Here is a 23,244-nt window from a genome sequence, read left to right as displayed (position 1 = left end):
TTTAAATTGGAGAGATGTGGATTTGAGGGATGGACCACTCAGTGGATATGGAATTGGCTGTATGGTCACACGGAAAGAATTGTGGTCAATGGCTCGATATCCAAGTGGAGACCAGTGGCATTCCCATGGGGTTGTTGTCAGGACTTATGTTTAACATTTTTGTTGGTGACATGGACAGTGGGATTGAGTGCGCCCTCAGCAAGTTTGCTGACGACACCAAGCTGTGTGGTGCAGTTGACACCCTGGAGGGAAGGGATGCCATCCAGAGGGTCCTGGATAGGCTTGAGAGGTGGGCCCGTGTAAACCTCCTGAAATTCAGCCAGGCCAAGTGCAAGGTCCTGCACATGAGTCAGGGCAATCCAAAGCACAGATACAAGCTGGGCAGAGAATGGATTGAGAGCAGCCCTGAAGAGAAGGACCTGGGCGCGTTGGTTGATGAAAAGCTCAACATGAGCTGGCAATGTGAGCTTGCAGCCCAGAAAGCCAACCATATCCTGGGCCGCATCAAAAGAAGCGTGGCCAGCAAGGCGAGGGAGGTGATTCTCCCCCTCTACTCCACTCTTGTGAGACCCCACCTGGAGTGCTGCGTCCAGCTCTGGAGTCCTCACCACAAGAAGGACATGGACCTGTTGGAACGGGTCCAGCGGAGGGCCACAAAGATGATCAGCACCTCTGCTATGAGGACAGGCTGAGAGAGTTGGGCTTGTTCAGCCTGGAGAAGAGGAGGCTCCAGGGAGACCTTATAGCAGCCTTCCAGTACCTAAAGGGGGCCTACAGGAAGGATGGGGAGGGACTCTTCATCAGTGAGCGTAGCAATAGGATGAGGGGTAATGGTTTTACACTAAAAGAGGGTAATTTTAGATTAGGTATTAGGAAGAAATTCTTTACTGTGAGGGTGGTGAGATGCTGGAACAGGTTGCCCAGGGAAGTCGTGGATGCCCTGTCCCTGGAGGTGTTCAAGGCCAGGTTGGATGGGGCTTTGAGTAACCTCATCTAGTGGAAGGTGTCCCTCCTTATGGCAGGGGGCTTGGAACTAGGTGATCTTTAAGGTCTCTTCCAACCCAAACCATTCTGTGATTTTGAGTTTCAGGGTAAACTAAAATGAGCTTGTTGAAATCCTTGGCTATTGCAGTTTAACATATTTTCCGTAAGAAAAAACCATGAAGAGTGTTCAGGTGGCCAGTTGCCACATGTCAGCTTCTTAGATTATTCAAGTCTTTATTTACTAGTTGATAATATAAAGCAGTACTTTTTTATTAGCCTTCATCTGTGTTGTTAATTAGATAATATGCAGCACCTCAGGGAGTTTCTGCTAAAAGAATTACAGTAAATCGTAAGACATTTGAGAAGCATGTGAATACTCCAGTGATAATATTAACCCTTCCTTCAAAGAAGAAAATGTTGGTGAAATTGTGCAATCTAGGACTTAGTTTTGTAGAATTCTAAAACTTTCTGATAATTATGTTGTGGTTTTCTTTTCAGATAAAAAAGCTTGTGTATGTTTATCTGATGCGTTATGCAGAGGAGCAGCAAGATCTAGCATTATTGTCCATCAGTACTTTCCAGCGTGCTTTAAAAGTGAGTGACTACTAAACAACATGTCATAGAGAGTTCTGAGCTGGTACCACAAAAATAAAAATATCTGTATAAGTGTAGTCTGGTAAACTAAAGTGTGTAAATGTCTGCGTCTGATAAACCAGTTTCAAATTATGTCATTGACAATGTTTTTTGTGCCATCTCAAACCTCATCAAGGTTTGAGATGCAGCTAAGCCTGCATAAAGTAAAATTACTTCCCTAAAGAAAGGCAGTAGATTGGTGCTCTCACATGCCCAGCATTTAGTTTCTGGAATCCCTTTTCTCTTTGCAAGGTAGCTTATATATGTTAAAAGAAGATCCTGTTATTACCCTGAACCACATGTGTTCCTTTTAGTTTGTGTAAAACATCTTTTTGTACAACAGAGAATTGGAACATAAGCAAGGTAGTACTACCTAAATTAAAATGTTTAATGTGTTGCACATGCTACTTTTTATTAAAAGCACTTAAGAAAAAGCATTTTTTACTGTTCCATTTCAAATTCAGATCACAGTGGGGAACAGAATTAGAGAACAAAGATTAGGATTGCCCTTGAAGTGTGACTGTGGAGAAAAGAAAGATCTATTAAGTCTCCATCCTTAAATTTGTCCAGCTTTTATAATAAGAGAGGGTTGGGGGTTTTTTTGTACTGTTCTTGTAAGGTTACTCTAGGTTCATAATTAATTTCTGTCATGTCACTGATCCAGACCTTGCATCTTGTTGGAAAATGTTGCAATGAGAGCACCAGGTATGGAACTGTAGGAGCACCCCACGAGTGACTAGAGAGCTTTCTACCCCTTTCCTTACATCTTTTGCCTCAATGTCACGTGTAGTACCTTTACTATCTGTGACTGCCACAAAAAGCTAAAATTCAAGTGACTTTGTAGTGTATGCTTTTACTGAGATAGGTATACAGTGAACGCTTCTCATGGCATGACTTTTTAAAAAGCTGTGGATTGTGGGAACAAAAGGAGAGGGGATAACTCAAATGTTGTGACTGTGAGTAACTCAAAGAAGTGGTGATGTGGCAAGGAGGTAGACTCCAAGCCAGCTGAGATTTTCAGCAACTAAGAAAATTACTAAGCCTGCTGTGAAAGATAGATAAATGTAATTAATTCTTTCTGTTTTTGTAACCTTTTTTTTATGGTTTTGTAACAAAGTTTATAATTTGGCTTTATGTGTGGGGATTTTTTTTCCTCTCTATTTAGAAAGAACTCTTTAGAGTATTTTAAATTTATGAGATTGGAGATGAGCTTTGCAAACTCTGATAAGAAGTTGTTTTTCTAAAAACTGTCAAATTAAGTGCTTTCACCATCCAGATACTTACTACTCAGAAGTAGTAGTGGTGCTAAGTCCCACTGCTAAGACGTGGGAATTTTGAGAGCTTAGATGAATTGATCATTAAGTAATACCAGTCTGAAAACCCATGTTGCCAATTCTCAGTCCTTGGGAGAAATGTTCTCTAGGAAGTGGCCTTCTGGCAGACAGTACACTGAATTAATGCTCCGGCAATTTTAGTTTGCAAGATTTTTGAGGATTTAGTACTTCATCAAGCAACGTTTCTCTGATATGTCCCAAGGCCATGACTAGTGGATGAAATTTACATAACAGTTCCTCCAGTTCCTGTGCTATTGTTGGATCTGCAAGCTATTTACATTTAGCTTAGTATTTTGACATGTTCTTAAGGAAATTTGTTTTGTTCAGTTTATTTCTTGCAGTAAAACATAAAATGGATATGCCGACAAGAATTTGAGTGGGATTAACACAACTAAGAACCATGTTTTCATGTGAGAGTTCTTATATTTAAGTACTAAAACTGAGCTAGGTGTGTTTTTCAGAATATCTGAATTCCACTTGGATTGCAGAAAACGTTTCAGATCATTAAATAAAATAATAGTCTTTTTTGTCCATCATTCCCATATTTTGCTTGGGAACATGAATTATGTTCATGTTTTCCTTTGCCAGATTTCCAAATTTTCATAATGTTTCAATGTTTTCTTTCTTACTTTCTTTTACTATTTTTTGGTTGTTGAAATCTTTTTTGTGTGAAGGTTGGCATGTTTTCTTATTAGTGTGGCCTTAGCTTGCAAGCCTGACTGATACTCAGATAGATCTACATGTTTAAATGTGTGGTTACTAATTAGTGTAAACACTGCAGAGAATTTAATGATGCGTTTCTGCACTATCTTATTTTATTTTTCCCCTTCTCTTCCATTCTTTAGGATCCTAATCAGTTAATCCGTGCAAGTGCTTTAAGGGTTTTATCCAGTATCCGCGTCCCAATTATTGTTCCTATTATGATGCTTGCTATTAAGGAAGCCTCTTCTGATTTATCTCCTTATGTGAGGAAGAATGCAGCTCATGCAATCCAAAAGCTGTACAGGTAAGTGATTCTGACAAATACTGAAAAGCAATTTTAAGATAGTTGTCGTATATGTTTTTTAGGACTACTGGGGGAGGGGGCAGTGGCATGTCTCAGATATATCAGATCCATTTCTTAAAAAGTGTAAAGGGTGTGGAGACACTCGACGACTCAACTGATTTGTCTGGAATTCAGGCAAGTCTTTTGTTTGCTAGAATCAAAGGATAACTATGAAGAGATACAAACAGAAACTGATATGCTATCTTTTGTTTTTAGTATACCTGTTGTTGTCATCTATGTAGCAACTATTTTGATGGGTATTCTCAGAATCAAAGATTTCGGTGTTTAGCATCTGTATCTTTCATCCTGAAGGCATTTGCTGTAGTTTGCACTACAGGTGACAAATGGATACTAAGTTGTAGAAATTTTATCTATGCAAATCCAAATCTTCCTCTTCCCTCTTCAGAAATTCTTGTTGTGGAAGAGCTCTTATGAAGAGGTAGGTAGTGGTTTACACAGGTGAGGGCAACAGAACCTGTACCTTTCCGAAACAAAGGCAGGCATTTATTCTACTATTTAGCTCCCTTTTTATTTCGCCTATCCAAAGAGAGGAGGGTGAGAAGTGTTAGGGGTTCCGAATCAGGTAGCCTGAGGCTGCTGCAGTTCCATGCCCCCTCAGACCATGCAGTAGTGAGGCTGAGCATGTATTTCTAATGTGCACATACACACACATGTACAATGCACATGCACACAGCCAGCTGTACAGATCAGTACAGGCAGAAAATAGCACTCATGCAGACAAAACCGGCATCAACAGCATTATCTAGTTGCACTCACTGGCTGATCGGCATGCAGGCCCATTAGTGAACCTTTATATGTACAATCTGGATCCCCCACTAATAATCTTTAATGCTCAGTCTTTCGTGTAGTTGGCCTTGGACTCCCAGTCTCCCCAGTCACTGACACACAGAAGTGCACAATGCTTGCAAACCTACTGCACTTGCTGTTACAGACCCCTCAATCAGAAACACACATGCCCCTACCCTTTCACTCAAACACTGTGAATCTCAGAGGAGCTGGGTTTAGACGCTCAGACTATGAAGTAACGGGCCCTTATATCCCTTTGTCTCCAGTTGTCTCTCACTGGGTGGAGAAGAGGAGAAAGAATCAGAGAGAATGAGGCACACAAATGGCTATCTCAGTCAACCTGCAGACCTTACAGTCTCTCCAATAGTTGGCCTGGGTGCCCTGGTCCCTCTGGTAGCCAAAATCTCCAGCTGTCTCACTCAGAGACACACACACATGTCCAGCCCTGACCTGCAGCTCAACTTCAATACCTGGCTTCCTAAGCCACCTAGTCTGGCTTGATCTCTAGCAATCACCCACTGACATACATACTTGCTCCCATTGCTGGTACTGCAGTTATACGTATCTCTACAACCCATGGTGTGACTCCAGTTGCTGGAGCTTAGACCTCCATATCATGTGTGCACACAGAATAGAGACTGCCTCACCCAGGAAAGTAGTTAAAAATAGAGTTTGATGAGAAGACAGAACAGACTGTGGTATCAGGTGCAGAGCATGGCCAGACAAGCATGCTGAGCAGCAAAGTATTTACATACTACTGGCTCCTTTTATGCACTTATCCTTCTATTTTCCTACACTGTTCCTCCTGAAATCATCTGGATCTCTCCCTTTCCCTGCCTTTCATTTCTCCCATAAACATCCCATAGTACATCTTGTACAGTCCCAAAATGCGCTTTCTGGGGTAGTATATTAAGTCTCATAGTCCTGTAACTAGTAACATCCCTATGTCTGAAAGGTGCTCTGGAGAGCCTCTGTCAGTCATGATAGGTTCATTTTAGAACCATAAGGCTGATGGCTTTTCTGTGTCAGCTTTCCGAAGAACCTGGGCAGGGGCTCCTACCTCCTGCTGATTTTTTAAATTTTTTTTCTTTAATGTGCTGAGTACTCTCATGTGATGGCCCTGGGTGTAGCTGGGTCAGGATATTATTGGAGTTTCCCCTACCTCTGTACTCCTGTGTGTGCAGAGAAGCCTTTTATCATGTAACGTAACACAAGAGGGAATGTATTCTAAGTCCCTTCCTGCTATTTGAGTGATTTATTTTTTGTTAGCGTCTGGTTCCAGCGCACAAAAGACTTTTTGGCCTGAGTTATTCTTCATACACAAAACGTCCTTTCATTTCCTGATAGTATCAAAACTTGATTGAGTGCACCCTCAGTAAGTTTGCAGATGACACCAAACTAGGTGGGACTGTTGATCTGCTTGAGGGTAGGAAGGCTCTACAGAGGGACCTGGACAGGCTGGATCGATGGGCCGAGGCCAACTGTATGAGGTTTAATAAGGTCAAGTGCCGGGTCCTGCATTTCGGTCACAACAACCTCAAGCAACGCTGCAGGCTTGGGGAAGAGTGGCTGGAAAGCTGCCCGGCAGAAAAGGACCTGGGGGTGCTGGTGGATGGCTGGCTTAACATGAGCCAGCAGTGTGCCAAGGTGGCCAAGAAGGCCAACAGCATTCTGGCTTGTATCAGGAATAGCATGGCCAGCAGGAGCAGGGAAGTGATCGTGCCTCTGTACTCGGCACTGGTGAGGCCTCACCTCGAGTGCTGTGTTCAGTTCTGGGCCCCTCTGTACAAGAGGGACATTGAAGTGGTGGAGCGTGTCCAGAGGAGAGCTCCCAGGCTGGTGAGGGGTCTGGAGACCAGGTCATATGAGGAGAGGCTGAGGGAGCTGGGCATGTGTAGCTTGGAGAAGAGGAGGCTGAGGGGAGACCTCATTGCCCTCTACAACTACTTGAAAGGAGGCTGGAGAGAGGTGGGCGTTGGCCTCTTCTCCCAAGTGAATAATGACAGGAGCAGAGGAAATGGTCTGAAGTTGCGGCAGGGGAGGTTTAGATTAGATATTAGGAAGAATTACTTTACTGAAAGAGTGGTCAGGCACTGGGACAGCCTGCCCAGGGAGGTGGTTGAGTCACCGCCCCTAGAGGTGTTTAAGAAACATCTAGATGTGGCACTTCAGGGCATGCTCTAGTGGCAGAGATTGTAGGTTGTTTGGTTGGACTCAATGATCTCAAAGGTCCTTTCCAACCATGAAGATTCTATGATTCTATTTGGAGGAGTTTGTCAGTAATGGTCTGTTAGTGCCAGCAAGGCACAGCAGTAGCTGGAGAGCAGGCTACTCCATGGAATTTTAACTTAAATTGATGCTTCCATTTCTTCTCTTCATGACAGGCAAAGTTTATTTTACTAGTCCAGATTAAAGAGGTGATTGGTGGAAAACTGGATGCTGAAATCTAACTTGATTACTAAAAGACCTTTTATCCATCTTTCATCCAATCTCCAGATATGATTGCATCTTCAAACACAATTTGTACTTTTTCCTATCTCTGGGTTCATATGGCATCCTCTGCTTATAGAATGTCAGTGGCAAGATTTTGAAATCTTGCAAATAGCATAAAAAAGTATGTGTTATGGTGAAAAAATACAGCAGCACAATCTGGAGAAACTGGCCTCACTCCCTTCTAGTTTCCATGAATTCCAGACTGGTAGTAAAATGGACATCTAGCTCACAAAGCAAAGGAAAACTGATGAAACTAACATTCTGTAAAGGTTTCCTTAATGCTTTAGAGGGACATCCTTCACAAGTTTTCACTTCATGAAAACACTCTAGGCATCATAATGCAAGTTTCCAAACTGCTGTAGCTGCAGATTCCACCACTTACAATAAGCTTCATGGTTACTTGTAAATGGAGTTGTAACTAACAATTGTGTCCTTTGTAGCAGGATTTGGGAACTGCTTATAGAAAGCATGTGAACTTTTATTGTCACACTTTCAAAATTTCCTTTTACAAATGCCGTTATCTAGTAACACTGGTTTACCGCAGGACCAACAGGAGAATGTATAGTTTTCTGGATCACTTGAAGAAGCAGCAGTACTGGGAACTGGTGAAAAGGGTATCAAATTAATCTGTCCACAGGCTGGTCCAGTTGCCTTGCCTGCAAATAAGAGTCTTTAACAGGCAGTCTCAGCAGATGTTTCAACAAGGATCATGACTGGTAGCTCCACAATTCAGTGATACAGATCATGTACTGGTGGCAAGGCTTTCTTTTGGACTATATGTAATGAGCAAGTAATTTCAGAAGACTGTCTCTGAAGTTGGTCAAAATCAGAATTCTGGAGGGGGTGTATTTTTGATGTGAAGATCAGTCAACTGTTTATATGCTCTCCTACATCTAATTACTCCATCTTCTGTGAGCATTTGAGTAACAAGAAGTAATACTTTATTCTAATAGTGCCTGTATTCTCCATTTGATTTTTGGTTTCCATGACTTCTCTACCTGTTTCATAATCCTGTGGTTCAGTTAGTGCTCCAGTCAGACTTCTGGATGGAGGTTCGATACTCCAATCTTCTTTGCATTTAGTGTCATGGTGTTTGGATGGATGTCTGACCTAGAAGAGCTTGTTCATTAGTGGTTCAATCAATCCTAACAGCAGGAAGCTTACATATCAAACAGAAAAGATTTCAGGCGTAGTGTGAACAGCAACATTTGTGCCCAATGCAATCAACATTGCCAGGTACATTGGAGTAATTTTATCATTGAAAATGTCAGACCTCTTGCTTATTTCACTTAGAGTGCATTTCAAAGCTATTAGTATCTTCTATCAATAGCAAACTCTACCATGTACTTGCACCTACTTGCAGTGAGATTTGGAAAAGGACTTTTTAAAAGCCCATCACTAATATTAATAGATTCCATTATTGGTATTTGATAATACCAGTAATAGATTCTACTGTTGCTGGTAGATACCATAACAGGAGCAGATCACTCTGAGCTCTTTAGCCTGTTCTTTTATTTTCTCTCCAAGAATGCTGCCTTCCTTATCTAAAACATCAGGGAAGAGGAGGGGAAGGAACATGAACTCAGTTATCAGAGCCCTTACTGAAGATTTTCTTGATTGCGTAACAAAATTAGTATTTTTCAAAGTTTCTTAGTAATAAGTACTTTCTGCTTTTAAATTTTATACGAATTTTGAAAATTCAGAATAAAGCCTATTAGAAAGACTTTTGGCTATTCCTCTGAGGGTTTTGGTCCTTGGCAGAAGATCCAGTAAATCTTTTTTAACAAAAATAGAAGTTGGAACAAAAGGTAATCATAAAATAAGTACTTTCTGCTTTTAAATTTTATACAAATTTTGAAAATTCAGAATAAAGCCTATTAGAAAGACTTTTGGCTATTCCTCTGAGGGTTTTGGTCCTTGGCAGAAGATCCCGAGTAAATCTTTTTTGACAAAAATAGAAGTTGGAACAAAATGTAATCATAAAAGTACTTGTGGAACAATGTGCTGTTGCTTTGCTTATGCTGATGGTGGCTTCTAATGAAGTTGTGTTATTTGTTTAATCATGTTCTAGTATTGCTAGGTATTAGAACTTTAGCAAAGTAGTATGCCGTTAGATACTCACTTTATGAATCTGTACTTGGAAAGGATATACTGTGCATTAGGGCATTTCATCGCTCAGCATTAAAACTGAAGCGTACAATAATGACCAAAAACTTCTCTACTTATCTGTAATTGTATCCATGTTGAAATTACTTTTCAAAGGCATAGAACTACACATCTGTATGGCTCTTTGTATCTGCTTTCTCTTTGTATTTTCTTCTGCCTTTGAATTCTTCCATGCTCTATGGATCCATGAAGAAGCAGCTGGAATAAAAAGCTGGTGCTTACCTACCTAAGAAGCAAGCTTGACAATAATAGATGTTTCTGGCAAATTTTTGTCTGGTCTTTGAACATGAAAAGGACAGTACAAATATTGTTGTTTGCAACTCTTGTTTTTTCTCTGCTTTTACTATTTATGTAGGACTTCAAGCAGTCTATTTTTCATCAGCTTTCACACCAACTTTGTATAGGTACGCGTGAAGTTAACAAAGTGACTTACTTGAAGGTTTGATTCTGCTTTGTCCTGATGTTCATTCACTGCTCAATTCATTCATGCTGAAATTCTCTTCTACAAAAACAGTGAGATCCTTGTGACTTAACATCTGAAGCTTAGTCAAGTTCTCCCTAATGGGTTTGCCTGTCTTAATGTTTCCTAAATCCTAAAATTTTTATGAGTTGAAGTATTAAGATTCTCATAGAACACATATAAGTGGTAACATAAAGTTAATATTTATAATTTAATTTTATACTCCTTCAATTCAGTTCTGTATTCCATTATTAACTTTATTTTCAGTCAAGTTCTTTTACAATCAGTTCTTTGGAATACTTGATTTTTCTGGAAGTGGTTTCTTCAATGCTCTTGGTTCCCAGCTTGTGTCTAAAGGTCAACAAACTTAACATCTTTTAAATTTGGGTATGTCTGACCAAATGAGTTAAAAGAATTTCTATTTTTCCTTCTAGTCTTGATCCAGAGCAAAAGGAAATGTTAATTGAAGTGATAGAAAAGCTTTTGAAGGACCGAAGTACGGTAAGAAACAATATGCTATTACGTATGCATGTATTGATAGAGTTTACTCCTGAGGCTGTCATTCAGCAGTACATGATACACTTTCTTAACTCTTGCTGATGTGGTTTTATTTTATTTTTTTTAGATAGAAGTATCATCGTGTATTTATGCACTATACTGTGACTGTAATAGTGACCACCTCCTTTAATAAGGCTAGTAATTATACTTGTATCATGGGTATTCTTCATCTGATTTGTTAGCATCTTTTTATGCATGCTTCTTTAAACTTAATTTTGAAAATGAAAGTTATATAATTATGTGAATCAGTGTACAAGTGTCTATGTATAAACACTTTTTCATTGGGAAATTAGCTAGGTCATTTCAATTTGATTGTGATACTGTAAGAATAAATTACTTCTGTACGATGCACGGTATGCCTGTTGAAATCAGTCTGCCTTGTAGTGTGTACAACTATAAGACAACGATACTTGCTGTGTGCTTGTTTGTTCTTGCAAATATCCGCACTTCCAATCTGGTAAGTATAACATCCTGGGACAATTTCTGTAAATGTAACACTCCTGTTTGCCTTGCCTCTGCATGAACTTCTGGATGTCTCAAAATGATCACACACTTTATTTTTCTTCCTCTGCCCTACAAGTAAGTTTTGCAAGTCTAAGCCAGAAAGGTAATTGAGCAAGGAGTCCTCAAATAGAAAAAAGAGTTGCAAATTAAAATATTCTCTTGCTCATGTTCAGATTACTAACTTAGTGAGTGTGATTAAAGTATTACTAAGTACCAGACAGTGTGCTGCTTCGGCTCCTATTTGTCAAGTGTTTTTGTAACACATAGGAATATGGTCTGTTGTCATAGCGCAGTTGAGGTGTTCGGGACATAAATGGTGCTGCTCCCTAAAAGACATCTTGCAACTTCCACTGAAGGGTTACTGAAGGAGAGTGTCAGAGCTTAATGGCTCAGCAGACAGTAAATCAGCTAGTTAGTTCTCCTGACTGCATCTATGCTTGACCTGTACTCATTTGTTAGAGGTCTTTGTGCTTCTGTGGAGTTGCCCCCCAGTGGTTCTTTGTGTATTTTCTTTTCGTGGTTCATGCTCTTGGTGTGCATGCAATCTGTGAATGTGAGATTAGATTCTGTATACCTGTGGAGGCATAAAGGGCTGAGAAGCCATCTTTGTTTCTTTTTATTGCTGATGGCAGGAAAAGAAAATCCATGAGTTTTCACTCTGTTTCCTAGTTCTTATTGCTTGTGGTAAATGGCAAGTTATGCAACAACTAGTCATTTACACATTTACTCTAACAAAATACTAGAGGAAAAAAGCATGGAGTAGGTTTGGATCTTTTTCCCCAGTCCACTGACCCTGGCACTTGGCGTTACTTATAAGGGCATTAATGGTTATTCCTTAGTATGTGCCACAATTCTGGTGCTTCTGTGTCACTCAAAAATGGACACTGTATTTATGAAGGTACCAGCTGAAGCAATAGTCAAAGTTATGCTATGTTGTCAGCACATTCGAGAAGCTAAGAGTGATGATCTAGAACTGGGTCTTCGGGACCTCTTTGGAGACATAGTATGGTTAACTGACGCAACTTTCTACTCCCTCTGATTCGTCTTGGTCAGTTCCCTAGCAAAACCTGAATCCAGCCTGAGCTGAGACGTGTCAGCTTCAGAAGTTTTACTCTTTCAGGAAGTGATATGAAGAATTATTATTCCGAAAAGGAACTGTACAAATCTCTTTTCAGGACTCTGAATCAAACCCAAGTATTAATATGTGCGCTTTCATCCCCAACAGACTCCACAGTTTGTTGTGATCGATCTCTCTTTAATCCTTGCTAGCTTTGTGAGGATCAGTCTAACATGGAGAAGCTTCACCTTAAGTAGTTATCTTTTGTCAAGTTCCACTGAATGTTCCCAGAAAAGCCTCCACATTTACTAACAGAAAGCACATAGTGCACAACTGTTCTATTAGCACGTAACTTCAATCTGAATAAGCTTATTCTTTGCCTCTAATTGGAGAACATAGCAATTTGCTCACAGTGGAGGAAACAGAGTGCGTATAGCTACTTTTAGCTTTAAAATTGGAGGAGATGCAGCTGCTTATAAGTGGTGGTCCTTATGTACAGATGTGTATGTATGTAGCCTATATAGCCTTAGATTGGCTACTTTTTAAGTCTTATCTAAGCTCCTCTTGGGAATTTTGTATTAATTCGATCCACCTTTTTGTGTTATCTAAGGGAAGCTGAATTTCATATACTTAGTATAAATGAAAGAGCTCCTTCTACGTACGTAAAGAAAAAAGCTTTTAGAAAATATTTTGTGGTCTTTGTGAAGAAAGCTAAGTTGGGTTTGTTGCCACAGGAATTCTAGAAATGAGTCTGAGCTGTGGAACAGCAGCATTTTATCATAGTCTTATGGGGTGTGTGTGTTTGATTTAGTGGTATTTCTCAGGTTTTTTGCAGCCTCCTTTGGCTGTTTAACAGTCAGATGGCCTGAAATTTGTAGGCTGATAACGTGGAACTCAGACCATAAATGTTTACTTGACACTAATCTTTAGATTCCTTCAATTTAACTGCACAGAAGCTGTTCCCTTACATCAACATTAGTTGTCATTTCCTGATAGCTTTAATCTAATGTTAGCAGATCAGTTAATTGAGAAAGAGATGGTGTTTTCATTAAATAGCGTCTTTATTAGAGTGGGAGAATCTTAGTGACTTTGGGAATTGTTGAATATCAGTGGTTCTCCACCTTTTTTATTCCCTTGATGGAAATGTCAGGTTACTTTTGGCATTTCTGTGTACTTGAGGGCTGATAATTCTCAGACAAACCATAATGCATTGTTGTGGGGAAAATATACCATGTGGATTTGTGGGAAATCCACCACGTGGTTTTTTTGTTTGCTTTTTTTGTTCTTGCTCCATTTGTTTTAGTCATATTTTAGAAATGTTTGAGACTTTAATAAAAAGTAAATTTTTACTCATAATTTGTTTATTTTCTGTAACCATTTGACCTCAAGCCCTGTTTTTGAAACTTGCTGAATAATCTCTACATTAAAACAGGAGCGAATAGCTTCTAAATGTAGATCCCTCTAAATTTATGTAAACCGGAATTTTTTTCAGAGAGAACATGCTATTGTGGATTATTAATGCAGTTTATGTTGCACAGAAAAGGCACAATGTATTTAAATTAGCCAGAGTCATTTTACATTTGAAATAGCAAGAAACTGTCTAGATGGGAATTTTACTACGGTAAAATTAAGGCATTTTATCACACTGCGCAAAACGTGTTCATTTTTTAGGTCTCAATCAGTAGTAAATTTTAATATAAGCTGAGGTAAGCAAAACTTAAAATAAGATGAGATTTAACCTTAACCCAGCACTTCATTAAAATTTCTGGTGAGATAAATGAAAGATCACTCTACTCCTTAAGTGACTTAACACGAAGATTCAATTAAAAGGCAAGCTCTCAGTTAATCTAAGATGCAAAATTATCAAGTGCAAACCATCGTTAACATACCCTGAAGGGCAGCTAACTGGGAATTAGAGTGTATCAACAAAGCTTTGATTTTTCTGCCAGGTTATTTAATTTTTAAACAGATAAGATGTTTACAAATATTTTTATTATAGAGACTTAAGAAACTCCTAGTTATGTTTTTACCCTTGCTTTACAGAAAAAAGTACCTCAGACTTTGATAAGCAGGTGCAAGAGCATGAATGCCTGTTCTTTTATTTTTCTAGTAATTCTAGTCGAGCAGCTGACATGATTTTATGTAGAAAGGAAGATAAGAGCATGTGCGTATTTTATGCTAAAATGATTTTCTCAGAAAGTAATACAGCTAGTCACATAGTCATGTGTGAAATTATAATTGGGTATTTTAGAGGAAAATAGTTCCCTTCTTCTTTTTGGTTGATTCTGTATCACTTCACTCTGTTTTTTCCATTCACTTAACAAGCCTGATGATCTATCTTTGGGGCATAGGGTTTAAGGTGGGATTTGTTGCTGTCATGATTTAACCCCAGTTGGCAGATAGGACCATGCAGCCACTCGCTCACTCACCCCAGTTGGGACTGGGGAGAGAATCAGAAAAGTAAAAGTGAGAAAACTTGTGGGTTGAGATAAAGACAGTTCCACAGGTGGAGCAAAGCCACGTGCGCAAGCAAAGCAAAACAAGGAATTCATTCACTGCTTCCCATCGTCAGGCAGGTGTTCAGCCATCTCCAGGAAAGCAGGGCTCCATCACACATAATGGTTACTTGGGAAGACAAACACCATCAATCCAAACGTCCCCCACTTCCTTCTTCCCCCAGCTTTATATGCAGAGCATGACATCACATGGTATGGAATATCCCTGTGGTCAGTTGGGGTCAGCTGCCCCGGCTGTGTCCCCTCCCAACTTCTTGTGCACCCACAACCTGCTCGCTGGTGGGGCGGTGTGAGGAGTGAAAAGGCCCTGACTGCCCAACAACTACAAACACCTGTGCGCTCTTAAAAGTATTTCTCATCCCAAATCCAAAACATAGCGCTATACCAGCTGCTAATAAAAAAGTTAACTCTACCTGAACTGAAACCAGACAGTTGCTGAAATTGCTTTTGCCATACTGTGAAGGGCTGTAGGACTGCATTGTGTTTTGTAGCCTGTATATTTTACAAATCTGATTGTGTAAAATCTAGTTCATTAATGGTACCTGAGTTACAGCAGTTAAAAGAAATCTATGTTGATATTGAAAAGGAGCCATGTCCATTGTCCAAACCTGCAAAGCAAAAAGAACTTGTGACTTGCATTCCTCAGTCCAAACTAAAGCATCCCTAAGTGTTTCTAAACCTGCATCTAAAAAGAAAATGAAGAATGTAGACCTGTATCTGCGATGTAGTTGTATGGATGCTGAGCATATTAAAAATGCCCAAATTTCTGTCTTTAACTTTGATCTGGTTTTATTTTGTTTGGGCAGATACCCCTGTTATAAGGAAGGTTTATGAAGTTTGTGTGGGAATATAAATGCATGTGCTGTATGTTAAAATGAATTTTTTCATCCCCATCCAGAGAACCGGGTTAGTATGTGGTCACCTATATTTTGTGCTATATCATAGCTGTTGCTATTATAGCTCCTGTTCTGGGACCAGGTAGTATACAGAGTGCAGCGCTGCTTTTGAACTTTTCTAAGGCAGAAGAATATTAGAGAAAAATTTCAAAACACGTCGGCCTGACGTGCAGATGCTCATTGATTCCCAAGTATGTACTCCTGTTGTTGTGACCCCAGAAACATCTGTTGTGAAGTAATATGGGAAGGGATAGAGGCAAGTTTTGTGTGAAGAATGACAGTAAATTAGATTATTGCATAGAACCTGTTCATTGCTAATTAAGATTTACACTCTTTTCTAAAGGTTAAATTTTCCTTTAGCCTTTGCTTAAATAATATTTTTTCCTTTAATGAGAATATTTTAATCACATTAAACTACTTCTAATACTTAAATAAATTTATTATTCTGTTGTGGTGTTATAATTGACTCCTAAATACAAGAGGTGCAACTTAGTATGAATTCTGTTTTGGAGGTGAAAAGACTTTATACAAACGTGTGAGTATTGAGATTTCTTCTGCATACTGCATGGTACTAGGCCAAGCGCAGATTCTTGTCAATTGAGACCCCTTGGATTAAAAAATGATCCTAGGAATTGGTGATGGCTTTGCAATGGAGATCTTGATCTTTTAAACTGAAGCAGTATATTCGGGGGTGATGGGGAAGAAAGCTAGAGTCTGCTTTTCAACAGTAGGCTTTTGTTAATAAGTTAACGGTTTAGTTTAGAAGCCGAATGTGTGGGTAAGACAATGTTTTCTTAACTTATTGATTTAATGTTGGTGAAAGCTTCACTTTTGTGGAAAAATATTACTGAGTTTGTGCAGATGTTTTATTGTGATAGATCTATTATCCAGCTATTAGAAGATAAATGACTGATCTTTTCCAGTTTCCTTGCCTCCAGAAAATTGAAATAAGAAGGGGAATATCATTTGGGCTGTATGATTAGGGCAGGTGGGGTGGCCATTAATTTAAGAGAGAGGAATCTTGGCAGCGTAGGCCAACTTGCACTGTATTATCAATCAAACCTCGATGCACTTCTTGTGATGACCCAGCACTCTCAGGTTTTCACAGCGTTAATTAGAATTCATGACAAAATAGATGCAAGGAAACGTTTTGTACCCTTCATAATTTTATAGAAAATTTATTGTTATTAGAGGAACCATTTGCTTAGTGTGATTTTTTTCATTACCAGCTTGTCAACTAGCATAGATAATCTGGAGAAAATATGAACTCCATAGATTGGGTGTCACTTTTGTTGATGGTTCATGTAGTTTACCTTGGAGCACAGCTAATGGCTGAAGTTCATAGCAACAGCACAGAAAAACGTGGCAACCAGTGGAAGACAAATGAACCATGTTTATTGCTTTAATATAAAAAATACATAAATGGAAAGCAGCATTTGAATTTGATGAACTCATTGCTGGTTTTGTTGGAGTGATTTATATTTTCTCCTTATACAAAAAGCTACTATTGACACAGTGAGATGGAAATTAACTGACTGTTTTTTGGAAACCGATATTTTTTGGTTTTATATTCTGATTGGATCATTTTGTTTTAATTCCAAATATTTTTATGGAATGTTGAGCATTTAATAAACAAAGATTATTAGCTGCTCCTCTGATGTTTAGATATATAGTAGGATCATACTATAGTGGGAAGCAGTGTCAACTAGAAAATAATGTCATATTAAGAACGCATTAGGAAATTTTCTCATATAAATCCTCTTGTTACCAGTGCATTTTCAATCTGTCTTACACTCTCACTTTTTTTTACCCTTTCAAATGAAAAGCCTAATTTTGGAAAATGCAATAATGGGAAGAGGGGCATCATCTTAAATAGTGTCATGATCTATGGCAATTCCTGTATTAACTTGTAAATCTAGGGACTCGCCACAGGAATAAAATGCTTGTTCATCCAGTGCACCTCTTGCATTTCATAGTGTATGTTCAAATTTTTATTAATATCTTTTAAGCATTCACAGGTGACAACATTCTCATTGTAAACTTGAGTAGGTGGCTGATATGAATTGAAATGAGTAATTATTTAGAATTCCTGTATTTCAGTATAGCTATTTCATTGTATTGAATTGTTGTGTTTTACTCACAGGAACTGAACTTTTAAAAAGCCAGCGTTGTTCATAGGATATATGCTCAGTTTCTTGAAAGATCTAAACTAGTGTTGTATGTCTGATTTTATGTAAAGTTTCAAACTATATGATATCCAAATGAGAGAGAAATACAGCAAAATGTGTGTGTAGTACTACTAGCAGTAAAAGGCAAGGGTATCCACTCCAGAACTACAGTCAGGCAGCAGCATCTGTGCTATCCTTCACCTATGAACCTAAAAGGGTATTTTTAAATATTAAGCTGTGACTATTCTTATTGTCATAAATCGATCTGTGTGTCATTCTCTCTCCCCCCCCGCCCCTTTTCTCCCTTTGTATGTCAAACCTGTCAAGACACCTTATACTGTCTTGTAGTGTGAAGGAATAGAATATCTGTAATAAAATCTATGGGACAGTGAGTAAAAAAAAGTCTGTGGTCTAAAAGTGTCATCCCTTTCTTCTAAAACTTCGGATCCATCACACTGTCCTCTGCAAGCTGGCCTTAACTGTAGTTCAGAGTTTTGCATCCTAATAAAATTGCTTTGCTGCAAGCTAGTTCTAACATAGAACTCTTCCTACCCTTCCTGTCTTCCATCGTCAATTTATCTCACCTAATTGAATACCTACTCAGGACTGATAGTGGTTTGTCTGGTGTTAACCACTGTCTTCTGCTGAGCTTTGAACCCACACCTAAGCATCAACAAAATAGCTTACTGCAGCATGGTATTAAGAAGAAAGTTTGGTACAACAACATTAAAAATCTATTGGTTTTGTGATCCAGCAAAAAATAGCAAATAATTTTAGATGTAAAATGTGTTTTATTTAGCTCTATGAAATAATCAAATTTTGCTTCCTGGAATGAGTTGTATACTTGCTGGGACCAGCAGTTACCAGTATGTGGACGGGGCTGGAGACAATAAATGCAACTTCACGTTTATTCTTATTGGTAATTCATAAAATCCCCACAGAGCCTGAAACTTGTTTAGCATAATAGCAAGACTGTATTCTGAGCTGTTTTCTTTCAATTGTAATGTTGGGCGCATACTAATAAACCAAATGTCAGCCAAATACAGGGAGAAAAATGTAACATATGAATATCATTGTATTTAATATTTCTCAAAAAGTACCATTTCAATAAACTGCACTTCTATTTAATTGCTTACTTTAAGTCATTGGGGAAATTTTAGAGGTTGAAATGCAGATCCCCAGTGCTCAGATAGAATATGACATTAATTTGCTGCCAGAAGGCTATACTGCATGCATGCTAACTGCATACATATCAGCTGCTTCATGTAAAGTCTCATCATTTTAGTTATTTGACTTAGCATGTACTCTGACACAAAACAAATCTTAATTAAAGCAATTAGAAGAGAAAGAACAGTAATTCCAGGCGCACAATGACATGTCCTTATAATGCATGGTCAGCTTTTGCAGTTTTCCCACAGTTAAAGTAACCTGCTGCCAGAATTTTAACAGGAACCCCAATATATGTTCCCTTTCTTTATTTTTAAAAGAAAATACCTTATCGGAAGGTTTCAGTAAGCCTTGAACTCTTAGAATGTTGAGAATCTATTTATTTTTCTCATGAAAACAAAGCTATTTTTATAATCATCGTCAGTATAAGGATCTTTGTGTATATATAAAGATTTATTTCTTAGGAAGGCAAAAAGACGTGTGAGGACATAGCAGGGCATAAATGATCCATTCCTGCAATTTTGGAACTGGTAGGGAAGTGCTGAACAACATGCAGAAATTCTGCTTCTGTTCTTGGAGGAAAAGTATTAATGTGTCTCCATATTGTATTGCTGATTTTTTTCATGCCTTTTTTTGCAAAGTGTATTCATGAAACTCTAAATATAAAATCGCATATGACAGTTAATTTGGCCGTATTGAGAGAGAAGTTTGTATCCCAGTAGTGCTGGGAAACTTACCCCAGCTCCTCCTTAGTTTGATCACACCAGTGTTGATAAGAGAATCCCAACAGACCTTGCCGGGCATTTCACTGTATTATATACTTCTTGTTGTTTCCTGCTATTTCTGAGTTAATTGCAAGTTCTCTGATAATTTATTTGGAAACTATAAGTGTAAGAAAAAAAAATCATGCTTACATTGCACTGTGTCTTCAGGGCTGGGAGCTAAGATTTATGTATGTAATAGAAACAGCAAATGTTTTCTCCATTCTAATAAACTTACCCCAATTCTATTTTAAATAAGATACCATTTCTGTGGGCTTAGGGTTTTTTGTTGTTGTTTCTTTTCACTGAATAGAAACAATTTGAAATTGCTGAGAATTGCTAATATTAATTCTGATTCTCAGCTGTGGTTGAACTGTAGAAGGGACGCTGAACTTCTGGTTTACATTTTGTTTTCTAGCTGGTAGCTGGGAGCGTTGTGATGGCATTTGAGGAAGTGTGTCCAGATAGAATTGATCTGATTCACAAGAACTACCGAAAGCTCTGTAACTTGTTGGTTGACGTGGAAGAGTGGGGTCAAGTTGTTATAATCCACATGTTAACTCGATATGCACGTACGCAGTTTGCAAGCCCATGGAAGGTAAGTGTTTGACTTTTTAAATTACTATTGTGTGCTTACATTCTGAATTATTTCCATTGTTGGATATACTTAGTCCTTTAAGATGCAGTTTTATGCAGATTTAATAAAAAAAAAAATAAAATGCCTAAGTTTTAGCCCTCTAAGGCTTTGCTAATGCAAGGCATCCACCCTTCTTCAGACTATAAGAATTCTAATTCCAGGATATAACCTGTTATGATTTACCCTGGGCACGTCTCATGGGCAGCAGAGAGAGTGCTTTTTTGTGGTTCTGTGAGCGACATGGCTCTTTGCTCTAAGAGATTTTTTGTGAGTCAAAGCTAGAAAGGTTTGCTGTTCTGTCCTGAAACTGGGTAGAATCTACTTTCTTTGTAGATATGAATACCCAGTATCATAGCATAGTGAACATTATGTTGCTTGTCAAGGCTTCGTTAATGTGCTGAGGGACTGTGTGGAGGCTTGAGTATATGTTTTTGAGCTGTGCAATGTAAAAAATGTTTTGGTATTTTCATTTATTTTATGTAAATTTGAGTTTACTCTTACTTAAAATTTATAAAGAGGGATCTTCAAAATAGAACTTAACAACAAAAAAATAGCTCAAGAAATTGATGCTATTAATATTGGTTTCAATTGGGATTTAACTCTGAATAACAATTTAAATTAAAAGACAGAATACTTTCTGGAAAGAACTGTATAAAATGGCTCCACAACTCCAGTTGTTTGCCTTTATTACAGGCTTGGGGATGTTACTACTGTTAAGTTTTGCCATTTAATTCATGCTTAAATTCGTACATATTCATTGGTACATATGTTGTTTTATAGCAGTAGTTGGAGATGGACTTTGTACAATTGCATAAAAGGACATTTGGGGTACCTACTTGTAATAAATGTAAGGTGATCTCAGAATCTTAGAGAAACTTTTGTCACTTTATTTTTTTTTTTTTATTCCTTTGTATTTCTTTAGACTGAAGTAGTTCTGCTATAGCTCAGCTAATGTGTCTTAACGCTTCTGTTCAGGCGTTATTATTTTGGGGCTGATGATTGTGGTTCATAATTACCATATTAACAAATTTTTAAAGGTTTCTTTTTTTTAGCACTGGAATACAGAATGGCACCAGCTATCACTGAGTTCTTTCAAATTCTGTCCTTTAATACCCTTTGCCTGGGAATCAGACTGAAATGCATTGACATTCTGTGTTAATATATGTATACTTTATTATGTGGAAATAATTATAAGGAGATGTATTTGGACAAACAGCTAATTTCAGCCTGATTTAGTTTGTAATTATATTCACTTCTTAAATAAGCAGGAGTCATAATGATTAGAAAACTAGAAACAAAGTAAAAATGTCTGAAGCAGAATCATATTTTTTCACTACCAGTTGGTTCTGGAACACCCTTTTTCCTTTCAGGTGAAGATTAGAATGTTTGTAAGAGCACATCTTTCCAGAAAATGGCTTACAATGAGGAAAGAATTTTTGGATACTGAGTCACTTAAGTAATATGTTTTCCTAATGTCCTTGAGGCAGAGTGTTTATTACATGTTGCTTGTTGAAAGAAAGTAACTTGCATTCTTCTCTCTGACCTTTAGAAAGAATCAAAATTGGTAATTTGCTCTGCCTAATGCTATAATTTCACAATTGGTTTAAGTCAGTTTTAGGCTGTGATTGGACAAAGGAAGTGTCCTGTTGGATGTCTTGATGGGATTAGGTTTCTTTAAGACTAGTGTATTTTTTTTACTGAAAGTGGATGGATGATAATTGTTACTGTGGCTTCTGCTCTAGGAATGTGAAAGGTTTGTGTAACAATACTGCCTGTGTCAACCTAAAATTGGTCATCAGTGATATAGTATTAATAACACTTCGTTTCCACTTTCATGAGGTTCAGTGCAAAATTTAGTTTGTCTACCTACTTGGCAATTAAATTAGCAGAATTTTTTTCTGGGGCTAGTTGAAAAGCATGCCTTTGTCAATAGGTTCTTAAATGAACTCATCATACAACAGGGCATCTTGTGCAGTAGAAGAGATTTTTAATTTAGTTTATTTGCATCATTATGGATCACTATTTAGGCTGTTTATATGTAAATGTATGATTTGAGGAACAATTAAGTGTTGACAAAGTAGATTGCAGTCATATCAATTGCAGTGCATTTTCCATAATTTTTCTAACTGACATCTTTGATGATAAATAGTGGATGCCAAGTCAAAGCCGATTATACAGTGCACTAGGAATTCATGGCGCTGTCAGGGAGAAGACCGATTGACTTTAAATTTACATATTAATGAGAAGATTTGTTAAGAGGGTGCTTGACTATAGAAAATAACAGCATATTTATAGGGCACGACACTTTATAAATAAAGCTGATGCAGGAAAATGGAAATTAAACCTATCAGATTAATAAATTCAAGGCTGCTAAAATGCATATTTGCATTTTTATTCACTAAAATTTACCTTACTTTTTGAGAAATGGATGCTGCTTTTGTTCAAGTTGAGCTTATTCCCAACAAGTAATGGTGTAATGTTTTGAACTGATTTCTTGTGCATTTAGAAACTTAAAAAAAATTAGAATACGTACCAGCTATGGAGAAAAATCCTTTTTTGAGCAATATGTTTAAAATTGTTGCAAAACTTTAATTGAATTACCCATTAACCAAAAATACTAAGTTATATACCCCTGTCTTTAGCTTCTCTGAAGGGTAGATTTTTTTTAAATTCTGATCGTAAATACCGTGAGGAAGAATGTCCTTGGTTTACCCTGTTTGTCTTGATGTACGTAGAGGGTGTTTTTGAAGCAGTTACACGTGAATAGCAGTTTCAGAATAACCTTTTTTCCATTATGAACTGTATCCAGCTTTGACCTGTATTAACTGCAATGAGAGCAAGACACTCATTTGGGAGTGAAAAAAAACCTGCTCGGGACTAACTGGGAAGAACAATTTCAACGGTATTCTGGGAAGTGACATATTTGATGGCAGATAACACTGCAATGCATCCCAGCTTAAATGTTTTGTCCTGCTCTTGTCAGAGGAGTTGTTGGGACTGGTCAGTTGTTTGCAAACAGCTCCTGAACCATTACAGCTTGCAGCCTAAGACGTGAAGG

General features: G+C 38.1%; 1 protein-coding gene across 3 annotated transcripts in view; it reads left to right on the top strand.

The window, feature by feature from the left end:
* The window catches only part of AP3B1 (adaptor related protein complex 3 subunit beta 1), a 178,364-nt gene that overhangs the window by 27,738 nt on the left and 127,382 nt on the right, over positions 1–23,244 (top strand). For all 3 annotated transcript variants that reach the window (XM_054187047.1, XM_054187048.1, XM_054187050.1), the window contains exons 4-7: positions 1,483–1,578; positions 3,797–3,957; positions 10,357–10,423; positions 19,968–20,147. In XM_054187047.1, the coding sequence (XP_054043022.1) occupies positions 1,483–1,578; positions 3,797–3,957; positions 10,357–10,423; positions 19,968–20,147 (504 nt within the window). The remainder of the gene's footprint in view (positions 1–1,482; positions 1,579–3,796; positions 3,958–10,356; positions 10,424–19,967; positions 20,148–23,244) is intronic.

This window comes from Rissa tridactyla, chromosome Z (genome assembly GCF_028500815.1).
Source record: "Rissa tridactyla isolate bRisTri1 chromosome Z, bRisTri1.patW.cur.20221130, whole genome shotgun sequence".
Taxonomy (NCBI): Eukaryota; Metazoa; Chordata; class Aves; order Charadriiformes; family Laridae; genus Rissa; species Rissa tridactyla.
Note: the sequence above shows the minus strand (reverse complement) of the source record. Positions and strands in the feature narration are given on the sequence as shown.